The 13,536-nt window shown below is 43.3% G+C and overlaps 1 protein-coding gene across 1 annotated transcript; it reads right to left on the minus strand.

The window, feature by feature from the left end:
- Positions 1 to 238: 238 nt before the first annotated feature.
- LOC138881409 (uncharacterized) lies at positions 239 to 1,506 on the minus strand. Its single transcript, XM_070161631.1, has 2 exons — positions 982 to 1,506; positions 239 to 862 (listed from the first exon to the last, which is right to left on the minus strand). Exons 1-2 carry the CDS (start codon positions 1,504 to 1,506, stop codon positions 239 to 241), a joined length of 1,149 nt encoding a protein of 382 aa, XP_070017732.1.
- Positions 1,507 to 13,536: the final 12,030 nt, after the last annotated feature.

Here is a 13,536-nt window from a genome sequence, read left to right on the forward strand (position 1 = left end):
TGTCTCCAAAGTACAACGCCCCTTTTGGCAACAATTTTCTTATAATGTACGGACCCTTCCAGTTTATAGTGAACTTTCCTTTTGCTTCCTTGTTATGCGGGAGAATACGTCTCAAAACGAGTTTCCCTACCTCAAAATTCCTAGGCCGCACTTTCTTGTTGTAGGCACGTGCCATTCTTTGTTGATACAACTGCCCGTGGCAAACTGCGGCCATTTGCTTTTCATCAATTAGGGTAAACTATTCTAAACGGGTTTTGAACCACTCATTATCCTCAATCTCAGCTTCAATGATGATTTGGAGAGACGGAATTTCAACTTCTGCGGGTATTACGACTTTAGTGCCATAAACCAATAGATACGGTGTTGCTCCAACTGATGCGCGCACGATTGTGTGATATCCCAACAATGCAAATGACAACTTTTCATGCCATTGTCTAGAACTTTGAATAATTTTCCTAAGGATCTTCTTGATGTTTTTGTTTGCTGCTTCAACAGCACCATTAGCTTTGGGCCGATAAGGGGTAGAGTTCCGGTGCGTGATCTTAAATTGTTCGCATACCTCCCTTATCAAATGACTGTTCAAGTTTTCAGCATTGTCCGTAATAATAGTTTTAGGAATACCAAAACAACAAATAATGTGGGAATGCACAAAATCCACCACTGCTTTCTTAGTGATGGCTTTGAGAGTGACTGCTTCGACCCACTTTGTGAAGTAGTCAATGGCAACTAATATGAATCTGTGCCCATTTGAAGATTTTGGCTTGATTGGACCAATGACATCCATACCCCAAGCAACGAATGGCCACAGTGCTGACATAGGATGTAATTCTGAAGGCAGTGCATGAATCAGGTCACTGTGTACCTGACACTGATGACACTTTCGGACAAAACTAATGCAATCCTTTTCTATAGTCATCCAGTAAAAACTTGCTCGAAGGATTTTTTTTCAAGGACGTATCCATTCATATGGGGACCACACACTCTTGTGTGCACTTCATTCATGATTCTTTCGGCCTCTTGGGCATCCACAGATCTTAGAAGGTTCAGATCTGGAGTTCTTTTGTACAAGACTTCTCCGCTCAAGAAGAAGCCATTGGCAAGCCTTCTAATGATCCTCTTATGGTCTCCACTAGCTTGCTCGAAATATTCTTTTGTTTTCAAGAATCTTTTGATATCATGATACCATGGCTGAACATCTGGTTCTATCTCCACTATATTGCAATAACCATGTATTTCTCGGATTTGGATTTCCAATGGGTCAATGTGGACATTGCCTGGATACGGCAACATCGAGGACAAAGTATCTAGTGCATCGGCTAACTCATTGTGAAATCGAGGAATGTACCTGAACTCGACGGATTTGAACCGTTTGCTAAGATCTTCCACATGTTGCCTGTATGGAAGAAGCTTGACATCCTGAGTTTCCCATTCACCTTGAGCTTGTCGGATAATCAAGTCCGAATCTCCCATGATTAACAATTCTTCCACATCCTGATCGATCGCCATGTTTATGCCCATAATGCAGGCTTCATACTCAGCAGTGTTGTTCGTGCAAAAAAATCAAAGCCGAGCTGTGGCCGGATAGTGCTGACCAGTGGGTGAAATCAAAATTGCCGCAATCCCGACACCTTTTGCATTCATAGCTCCATCGAAGAACATTTTCCAAGCATTGGTGTCTTCTGGAATTACCTCAACTGAATTTACTTCATCATCCAGAAAGTAAGTACTCAAAGGCTAATATTCATCATCAACAGTTCAACTAAGTGATCCGCCAAAGCTTGAGCTTTCATCGCTGTGTGGGTGACATAGACTATGTCGAACTTGGTGAGCAAAATTTGCCATTTTGCTAACCTTCCCGTGGGCATAGGCTTTTGGAAGATGTACTTCAAAGGATCCAATCTGGTTATGAGGTAGGTGGTGTAGGCCAACAAGTAATGCCTAATCTTCTAAGCGACCCAAGTTAGGGCGCAACAAGTTCTTTCCAACAAAGTGTATTTAGCTTCATAACTAGTAAACTTCTTGCTCAAATAGTATATGGCTTGTTCTTTCATCCTAGTCACATCGTGCTATCCGAGAACACATCCAAAAGAATTCTCCAATACTGTCAAGTACAAAAACAAAGGCCTTCCCGGCTCAGGTGGAACCAATACTGGCGGATTCGACAAATATTCTTTGATTTTGTGAAAAGCTTCCTGACACTCATCTGTCCATCTAATCGCTGCGTCTTTCTTCAACAACTTAAAGATGGGCTCACATATGGAAGTCAATTGAGCAATGAATCTACTGATGTAATTCAACCTACCCAGCAGACTCATAACCTCTTTCTTGGTTCTCGGAGGAGGCAAATCCCGAATAGACTTTATCTTTGTTGGATCTAGCTCAAGGCCCCTCCGATTAACTACAAATCTGTCACACCCCGAACCTGGGGGCGAGACCGGCACTTGGTGCCTTACCTGACCCTGCGTACCAAATTGCGACTAAGGAACTTTGAACATGTGATGTCATAAATTGGCCATGGGCCAATTGCAAGAAAACTACGAATGCTGACTAAATATTAATCTAAAGTTGGGCCGACAAGGCCGTCGTAATTATTGCAGCTGACAAACCAACCAAATATACATACAGGGTCTACAAGCCAAACATATTGTACCAACTAACAGGATATGTCTACAAGCCTCTACTGGTGGATACACTGTGATCGAAACAACTTCCCGACCTATTTATACCATATATACATATATACACAAGATGTACATAAAGCTCTAGACCCGGCAACTCCGAAAGGCATGGAGCTTACCAATCAAGATAAACTCGAGCAACACTTAATGAAGAGGTCTACCTGCCTATCTGTCTGAACCTGCACACATGAAATGCAGCGCCCCCAGAAAAGGGGCGTCAGTACGAAATAATGTACTGAGTATGTAAGGCAATATACTGAAAGCTGAAACTGAACTGATAATATAATAACTATAAGTAACTGGAAGTCAAAGATAATCTGAAGATATGCTTACCTGCTAACACTGACTCAATTCTCTCAATATAGTAAGTAAAATAGTTGTCTGGCCCTATAAGGCTCGGTATATATATATATATATCTGCTCTGCCGTAGTAGGCTTGCTCATAGGTGCTCGGCCATACTAGACTATGTATATCGACCAACTAGGCTATATATATATATATATATATATATATATATATATATAACTGCTCTATCGTAGTAGGCTTGCTCATAGGTGCTCGGCCATACTAGACTATGTATCTCGACCAACTAGGCTCGCTCATATGTGCTCGGCCATAGTAGGATCGTCATATAACTTACCATCTAATCAGAGGTTGCCCAATAGGGGCCCGCCCATAGATTATAGATCGATGGTAATGAAAATAATTTAACACTGTATATATAAACTCTTTGCTCTCTTGACTGGAATAAGAAAATACTTAGTTGAATATGAAGTTCCGGTAAGGAGAATATTGTAACTTACAAAACAGGAAAAATATACGCAATTTGCGAGACTAGCAAAATATACGTAAATTACGAGATATAAATTTTTCTTTATGCCTCGTTATCAAACTTGTGTAATGACAAGATCATGCAAAATGAAGGAAGAGCTTAGCTTTCAAATACCTGGAGTAGGCAAAAATCCGTATGATATTCTTGAAAAAGGTTGCACCGTACTCCCTTAGAATCGCAAAATCCCGTTGCTATTACGCAATGTAACTTTGTATGAAAATTTTGCCCAAAATCCATCACTTTGCTTAATTAATTCACGTTTCTTGTGATCATTTAGGAGTCTTAGAAATTGGAATTTGAAGATTTTTCCGTAAGCTCTTTTTTCCACATTTATGCAACTTCCTCTTAGTTTATACATAATAAATCTTGTAAGACACCAATTCTACTACACATGCCACCTAGCATATATAATAAATAGTCATAATATGGGCTTTGCATGTCTGCCACATCATGCTTAAGACTTATCCAAATCATTATTAATTGCCAATTTAATTAACTTGGTAATTTCTCACTAATCCCATAACTAATCAATTATCCACATAATTAAGAATTATCTCAAATTACTTAAAATACTATTCACTTTTACCACATTTTATACACCTTGATATCATGGTCATGTGGTACCTTGCATGATACTAGTCCATAAATACCGGGTATTATAGCTCAGATCATATTTTTTTTCTCCAAAATGACAACTTTCGACGAAACTCATTTTCTTCGATTTGCTTACCCTTTCACCTTCAAGAATTTACTTATCCCTTGTTTGACATAGCATAACACCTATAATCTCAAAATATTTTCATTCCCGAGCTTATGTCGATTAACTTACGACGAAACTTTAACGTAAAAAATGCAGGATGCAATATCTCATTTTCGAACTTTCATTAATTGATTTATGCATACTTCCACGCACGTAAATATGGGGTATAACATCATTCCCCCCTTTGGAACATTCGTCCTCGAATGTTGACTAATGCACTTATCATTCTCATAACCTATAGCTCTTACGAACACTTTAGTGCTCCTCTTGCCATCTAGGCAACTGTTCTGTGAATGAATCTCAAAGGCCAAGGCATTTCCCCCCCTTTAGGCCTCTTTCTCACACCAGGACTGATAGTCGAAATCCTTTCAATCTCGTAATTGTTGCTACCTTCTATCATGCAGCATGTACAACTCTAACCTTGTATGTGCGCCTATGCGACTCTTCTCTTTTCTTTCCTCCAGCTTTAGCCAATCTCTAGGCTTCACTTTGTGAACATATACAAAATTATGTCAAGCTGTCCCTCGGGGCGCCATTAGCTTTAAGCCATACTATATCATAATTCTTACATCAACTTATCATTGTAGAGGTCTGCTACCAAATTCCAGCATACTCTTATTGCTTATCCCATATGTATAAGTCTAAGTCCTTTAATTCTTCCTTGTTACTATTTATTTTAAGAATGATGACCTAATTTCAACTTATACTTTGTGACTTTTGTCCATCATTATGATTTGCCTCAATATTGATCTACAACATATCACTGACAATTTGAAACTTCTAACATAAAACCTTGCCACTAGGGCTTACGTTGCATCGATGAATATTTGAAGTGATTTCCGTAATCGTATTTCATAGTATCTCGATGTGATTCTGTAATCATATTTCATAGTATCTAGATCTAATACCATCTCGTGCCACTTGCAAAATCTCTGCTCCTCCTCCTTTGTTTCTTCAAATCATTATTGAATCAAAGGCCCAAACGTCATCTTCTATCTGTCACAATAACACCTACATTTGATTTCCAGGTTACCATTCCATTTATTCTAAATGCTACTAGTCTTAGACTCCTTTGAGTTCATCCAGGCTATACTGAGCCTTCTATAACTTAGAGAACCTATCGACTCTCTTGTTTTCATGGGCTTAATCCCAAGAACTTATCCATTCTCGTCACCTTCTTACTCGTACTTTCTCATCCTTACTCATGTCATAAAACCTCATCGCTTTACTATACTTTAGCTTGCGACCTCTACGTATCTATTTATACTATTCATAACCCTCCTTCAACTTGCTTGCACCCTTGATTTCCTTATGTTATTCTAGAACATCATGTGAGACATCACATTGTCTCTAACTCTCCTTTACTCTCTTGGATAGATCTCTCGGTACCTAGAAACCATAGGCTGGAAGGTATGCCACTGACGACGTTGCTATCATACTTAGATATTGAATCCCCATGCTTCTAGCCTTTTATCTGCAATATGGACTATTCACAACCTTTTATATTTGAGTATCTCATACATTGTTTACCATTGTTTACCGTGAAAATGGTAACAACAATTAAATTTGTAAATGGGATTCTAAAAATACGTGATCTATTTTTATGCTAGTTATTAGAGCAGTTAATGCTAAGAGTATGAAGTTTAATGAAGAAATACATGCTAAAACGGGGCAGTAATCAAACCGAGATGCTTGCAACCCGAGCCTCGGACTAGTCGATGAAGGACCTCGAGGTCGATATCTGGCTCGAGCTCGAGCTATCGGGGATGGGATAACAGTTGAGATATGATCAAACAAGGCTCTTTATGGCCAATACCGAGCAATAAATGAAGAACAAGTAAGAAAGTAATAAATGCCAAAGTGGCCTTGGGCGAGTAAGTTAGAGAGAAAAGAGAGAGATATATTACTGATATTGTGTAGAGTGTTTAGAGCTCTGCCTTACAGAGTGTTAATGACTCCCCTTTTATAAAAGGGGGGGGGAGCCCAAACTTAGTACAAGATACGTTGAGTGATAAAGGAAAATGGGATGGGACAACTAACTAGCTACATGATGTCTACTTAGGCCGATGTCGAGCCGCTCAAATAGACTCAATCGACCCCGGATGAATTCTTCGGAAGCTTCCCATGTTCGTCGGGGTTTAGGCTGATGTTATCCATGGCTGGGTATCGACAGATCTTGAGGGAAATGACCGGCTTGAGGTCCCGAGCCTCTGAGGTGGCCTACTGAAACAATTTTGTCAATAAGAAATCGGTCCTCCGATTTCAGGGTGCACAGGTAGTCTCCGCATTTCTTAGAGGGAAGCAATAAGAAATGATTTTGACACCCCACTTCGCGGGCTGTTGTAATCATATGTAAGGACCCCCGGAGGGCCGTTGTAAATGAACGTTTTTATGAATACAAAGATATTTCCTTGCCTCCTGCCTTTGATACTTGTTGTATTTCTTTATGTTTACAGAAACTCTGAATGCATGATCCTATCTTGTCGTTGCTAACGCTGAATCTGGACGCGAGTATTCACTCCTGCCTTCGGTTGATGGAAAATGGCCTTGCATAGGGCTTTTCGCGGTTCCTAGCACCGAACCCGTATAAGGCCAATAACCTCAGGCCGTTGGGACCCTAACTTCGCATGAAAGCAAGGATAGTGTTTTCGGGCCTCAAAATGACTTTTGAGGAGAAATTTTCTCGGGGACCCGCGGATAGGGGATGCTGGTGATTTTCTGAAAGCAGCCCCTAAGCGGAGGCTTGCTCGTACTTTGACCATTCTGGACAGCACCCGGAGCCCGATTCGTACGGGTGCCGTAAAAAATGCTTATTTCATCATTGGCTGGTTTCCCTTGACGGAGATCTTTGAGATTGCGTGCCATCCTTGTGTTGGTGTAGACATTGCTGGCTTTCTTGAGCGCCGCCTTACTATGATGGAGGTATTGCCTCGAGGCTGGAGATGGTACTATTAGTTAGCATCTTTGGTTAGCTTTGAATCATCGCCGCTCCTCCAATGTATGATATGAGGCTGTTCCCGCCCTCCCAAGGATTTCCCTATCTCACGCAGCTGCCATTTTCTGCGCCATGTTTCTGGTATCAGCATGCCTGCACGTCTATCTGCCTTTTAGTCTTTCAACTTTGCGACTGCTATGACGGACATGATGGGATTAACCTAACGGGGGGAGAATCTCCCCCTCTAGTTTTGGGGACCATCGGGGATCTACTGATTCCATGGTGCTGGTTGATCACGCCCTTAATTGCTGTTGCCGGGGACGACAAAGACTGGGCATGAACGAGTCGCTCTGCTCGGGTACTGACCATAGATATTATACCTTGGAGTCCATATTATTTGTTTGGAAGATGGAGCAATATTCTTTAGGTGGCGTGCCCTCCACCTTGTCAGCTCCGCCTATGGAGGGGGCGAGCTCAGTAAATATGTCTTCCTTCTTCGGTCATGTTTATACGGGCGTTTGTAGGTGCCGGATAGTTCCCTAGGGGTGAGGCTGCGCTCTTCCGGAGAGAGGGAAGAGTTGTAGGTCCAAGCCAGGGGATGATGGCGATAAACAGAACATGCACTTGTAGTGTGATGAAGCTTTTTAGCGGGCCTAGATGGGTCCGCATCTCCGGCGAGGGAACATCGTCAGAGCCTGCTGTTCTTGATGTTTTTGATTCCGGAGCGGTGGTTCCTCCGAGTGATCGTGCTTCAACCGAGGTTGGTTCTTCCGGTATCAAAGGGGCAAGTCCAATAGGAGTGTGCTTCGCCTTCGAGGAAGTCCGCCGGCTTCACTTCATGGTGAGTTTCGGCGCAGTCCTTCTGTATTTCATGTCTTCCTTCCTTTATCGAATTTTTCTTTTGTAGGCCTTTGATAGGCTCAGGTCTGATGTACTTCGTCATGGGGCCGCTTCGGAGAGCTCTGTATGAGGGTGGGTTCCTTAGGCTCCTTAGCGAGGAGAAGGAGGTTGAGTTGATGTACTGGCTATAAGAGGCGTATCGGAGCTCGAATTACGAGAGCTATTTGATGGAGTAGGTAACCATTCGTAGTACGCACTTCGCTCTTTTTGACCATTAAGGTTAATTATTTTGCCTATCTTAGCTGCAGAAAAAGGCGGAGGCTTTGGAGTACCTTAAGGGCGAAGCTGACTGAGTTAGGAATGTTTGTGGTGAACTGAGGGCTTAGGTGCAGGCTCAAGCTTTAGAGGAGAGGGGTGCCTTGTCCAATGTTCGCGAAGCTTTAGTTCGATCTCTCGAAGGTCAGGGCTAAGATAATCGATGCCCGAGCTGAAGCAGTATTAAGTAGAACTAAGGCTGATCAGGAGATGGCGATCCATGTAAAGGACGATACTGATGCCCAAGCATAGTTGAAGCGGGCCCTTGATTGTAAGAAGAGGATCGAGGAATAAGTTTGTTGCAGATCCCGTAGAGAGGTACTCGAGGATATCGATGCTAGGGGCTTCGTTCTCTCAGAGGAGTTGGCTCGAGCAAGGGCGGATGAGCGCGATGCTCGGTTACTTCTTGCTGACGCCACATAGAGTGAATCTGGGGCTGGCAGGCTGTAGCCTTTTGGAGCGAAGCGTAGATTTTGCCACTCTTCCATTTTGTATTTGATATTTTTAGAGCATGTTTGTAGATGGAAAGCGCGCCTTTTGCGTATGTAAGTAAGAGAAAACTTGAAGCTTTATCTCTTTTGTTTCTCTTTTCTGCATTGCTTTTGACCAAGCAGGCTAGTTTTGGTGTTTAGGGGGAACCCTATAGGTTCGGAGCTAATTAGGTAGTCCTAGAGGCTCTTAAGTGTGATTTTTGACGCAAGTAGGCGTTAGGGTCTTTGTGCTTTGCCCAGCTATTTTAGGCCTAGTCTCCTAGTCAGGCCTTGACTAGAGCTTACCTGACCTTCAATCTCATGTGCCTGCATGGGCGGATGATGATTATTCTTATCCCTTGACCTTGGGAATTTATGTTTCAACTATTTTGGGTCTAGTCTCCAAGTCGTGTTGCGACTCGAGCTTTAATTGACCCTCAAGTTTTTTGTACCTGCATGGGTGAATGGCGATGGCTCTTGCGCTTCAGGTTGAAACAATCTTTTAAGTGTGTGGACCAGAGGCTTGTTTAACTGGCGATAATGGCATTTACGCTGTTCCCTTAGGCATTTATAGTTAACTATTTTGGATCCGGTCTCCGAATCGGGTTACGACTTGAGCTCATTTTAATCCTCAAGTTTTCAATTTTCAAGCTGGCGGCAGTGGCTCTTATGCTATTTGGTCGTTGAGACCTTTTAGTGTGCAGCCCTGAGGCTCGTTTGGATAGCGACAATGGCTCTTACGCTTTTGCCCGTGGGGATTTTGTAGGCTTTGTTTTCCTCTCGTTAAGGTCTTTTTGAAATGAATTTGCCTGACCTGTTGTCGGTTTGGGTAGAACCTTGATTTCAAGTCGTTAGCGGCGATGTTCGAGCACCTCGAAAGTCTCTTAGCTCGTAGGCTGAGTAGCTCGAAGCCTTGTGATTTGGAGCTGACATGGTCGATGCTCGTTTGCCTGTTGAGGATAGCCTGTTTTAACCGATTCTTTTCAAAGTATATTCGAAGTAATAGCTTGCAATTTTGTTAGCGACAGTCGGGCATCCCCGAGTCGTGTTAATTTGGCTGGAGCAGCCATTTTGACCATAGTCATATGTATTTCGCCGGAGCCATTTTTGATCTCGAGTGATAGTTTAGGCGTCTACACCAAGGGTATTCCCTTTCGGGATTCTTACAAATGCAACACATAGTCTAAACTTTGGGATTGAGTTTTATGCCTATAGTAAGGTCTTACAAAATTTTCATGCCTGTTAAGGTCTTATAGTTTGTCATGCCTGTTGAGGTCTTACAGTTTGTCATGCCTGTTGAGGTCTTACAGTTTTCGTTGCTATGTAGAATAGATATGGTTATACCGAGTCTGCCCACTCGGGGTCTTACGACCTTGGGTTTTCCAGTGTATGGCGATTGGCGATAGTCTCCAAGTCATCGATTTTGCTTAGGCTCAAAGGTCGTTGTTCGTGAGCTCGGAGTTACCTTGTTGGGGATTTATGAGCCCAGAGTTCCGACCCTGGGTCGTGCGGGTGCCAAATTGTTGACGCTAAGTCTTCGAGTATATCGGGACGCATTGGTGGAGGGACCCTTGCCGTGAGCATGCTGAATTTTCCTTCTTTGGGGTACGAGATGCTGAAAGATATTCTTTATTGCTTGGTACGATAGTACACATATTTGCCGACGGGAGCCTGACTATATGGGTACAGTTCTTTCGATCGTTTGTCCTGGTATATTTCTTCCCTACAAGAACCCTGTTTGGTATTTCAAAACCTTTTCGAGCGGGTAGCTTTCTGGGGGAATGCCCCTCATTATTCAAAAATTGTCTGCAAGAGAAGTTTTGAGCATTTGCAAAGTTTTCTTTAGGCAGCTCGCTGACGTTGCCTCGTTAAAAACCTTGCCGGTAAAACCCTTCTTTTGGGACAAAAACTTGGTCGAAGTAAAAGAGTGTAACGGGTGTGTTTTTAGAGCTTTGAGGTCTTTAGGAAGTGCTAGCATTACGATAGCTCCAGTCAAGGTCTGCATAAGGGCTAGTTCTAAATTCGAAACGAAAAAGGAGATGGTCGTACCTTGAAGTGAGATATGCTGGAGATGCCTCGGGATTGATTCGTTATAATTGCCTGAGGCAAAAAATGCGATATGGATTTCTATTTCGCTCTGTCAAGTTCGATCGAGGGTGAGGCCCGATTCACCCTTTTTACTCGGGGAAGGAGGTACGAGTGTTGGTACCACATCATGTATTGCGAACATTTCCCTTGCCGCATGCTGTTCCCGGTAGACAGTTTTAATTCCGTCCTTTGTTGGGAATTTTATCATCTGGTGAAGGGTGGATGGCACTGCTCTTATACAGTGTATCCATGGTCGTTCGAATAAGGCATTATACCTTATGTCTCCCTCGATGACTTGGAATTTGGTGTCTTGGGTCATGCCGGCCACGGTAACCGGGAGGATGATTTCTCCTTTCATCGTTTCGCTGCCATGTTGAATCCGTTGAGGACCCGAATGGCGGGCACGATTTGGTTGAGCAGTCCGAGCTGTTCTATTACCCTCAACCTGACAATATTGGCCGAGCTACCTAGATCCACGAGTACACGTTTTATCTGAAAAGAATTTACAAGGAAGGAGATTACCAGGGCGTCGTTGTGGGGCTGAGACAAGGTCTCGGTGTCCTCTTCGCTGAACGTAAGGGCGTCTTTGGGGATATATCTCCAAGTCCGCTTTTCTCTGGTGATGGATATTTTTGTTCTTCTCATTACGGGTTCCTGCGGGGCATCGGCGCCCCCATGATCATATGGATGACGTGTTGCGGCTCATTTGCCTTGTTCTTCTTGGTTGCCTCCCTTTCTCGGAACTGATTTTTGGCTCAATCACTTAGGAACTCTCGGAGATGTCCTTTGTTAAGCAGCCGAGCTACCTCCTCTCGTAGTTGTTGACAATCCTCGGTCATGTGGCCATGCCTGTTGTGAAACTCGCAAACAAAGTTGTAATTCCTCTACAAAGGATCTGACTGTATCGGTTTGGGCCATTTGGCATCTCTGATCTTACTGATAGCGAACACGTTGTCTGACACATCGATGTTGAAATTGTGTTCTGACAGGTGGGGTGCACCTGTTGGCACTATGTTTAGATCAAACCTGGTTCTGTTGATGAGCCCTCGAGGGTCCTGTCCTCGATCCATCCTCCGATCATTACGGGGTAGGTTGTGCCTTGGGGTGTTCCTCCTATCCTCGAGGTTTGGCTGATACCTTTCTTTATTTGGCTTCGGTTCCTTTTCCAGGAGCATGTTTGGGTACACTAAGCCCGATGGGTCTTCCAACTGGTCATCCTCGGTTTTGATCTTCAATTGGTACCGGTTGTGGACGTCCGACCAGGTCATGGCCGGATACTCGATCAGGTTCTGTTTCAGCTATTTTGAAGCCATCGAGCTTCATTCGTTCAGGCCTTGGGTAAAGGCCTGTACTGCCCAGCCGTTGAAGACTGACGGCAGCTCCATCCATTCCATTTGAAAGTGGGATACGAATTCCTGCAACATCTTGTTCTCTCTTTGCTTGATTTTGCAAATGTTGGATTTCCTTGTCGCTACCTTGATGGCTCCGGTATGTGCCTTTACGAAGGAGTCTGCTAGAATGGCGAACGAATCTATGGAATTAGGAGCCAAGTTGTGATACCACATCATGACCCCTTTTGAGAGTGTTTCCCCGAATATTTTCAGCAATACAGACTCAATTTCGTCATTCTTTATATTGTTGCCTTTTACTGTGCAGGTGTAAGAAGTAATGTGTTCATTAGGATCAGTGGTATCATTGTACTTAGGGAGTTCCGGCATTCTGAACTTCTTTGGAATGGGCTTGGGGGTCGCTTCCTCGGGGAACGACCTTTGTATGAACTTCTTTGAATTCACGCCTTTGAGGACTGGGGGTGCACCCAGGATCTGATCGACCCTAGAGTTGTAGGTCTTAACCTTTTTATCATTGGCTGCTATCATTGTCTCACACGATTCGATCCTTTTGCTGAGGTCCTCAAGCATCTTTACTATGGCAGGGTCGGCTACCAATCTGTTATTGCTTGATCTCTCGGGTACTTGTTCGGCGGGGGGAGCTGTTTCCGGCATTGCTGTGCTGGGAGTCTTCAGATGGCTTTGTAACTGAGCAATGGCCAACTGTTGTGCCTGCACCATTTCAAAAATAACATGAAGACTAACTTCCTGTTCTTCCCGGGCTAGGGTTTTTTGGGCTTCCTGTCGGTCGCTATGCCGTATGCTTCTGTCAGTGTGTGAGGTATCGTCGACCTATTGTGCGTCCTATGAATCTGTATCTGCTAGAATCGGTTCGGGCACGTTATTGGGATTCTGTGGTTGCGTTCCGGCAGCCAGAACAGCCACGCCGTTTTCCTCATGGTGTTCGAGGTTTTCGTTCTCGACTCTATTTATCGAGCCAGACATTTTGACTTGAAATCAAAAGATCTTGGACAAGAAAAAGTGTGAAAAATAACTTGCGTTTGTGTAGTAAAACTAGCAAGAAAATAATCACTATTATTTTTAGCCCCACGGTGGGTGCCAAACTGTTTACCGTGAAAATGGTAACAATAATTAAATTTGTAAATGAGATTCTAAAAATACGTGATCTATTTTTATGCTAGTTGTTAGAGCAGTTGATGCTAAGAGTATGAAGTTTAATGAAGAAATACAAACTAAAATGGAGCAGTAATCAAACCGAGATGCTTGCA

Source organism: Nicotiana sylvestris, chromosome 11, assembly GCF_000393655.2.
Source record: "Nicotiana sylvestris chromosome 11, ASM39365v2, whole genome shotgun sequence".
NCBI lineage: Eukaryota > Viridiplantae > Streptophyta > Magnoliopsida > Solanales > Solanaceae > Nicotiana > Nicotiana sylvestris.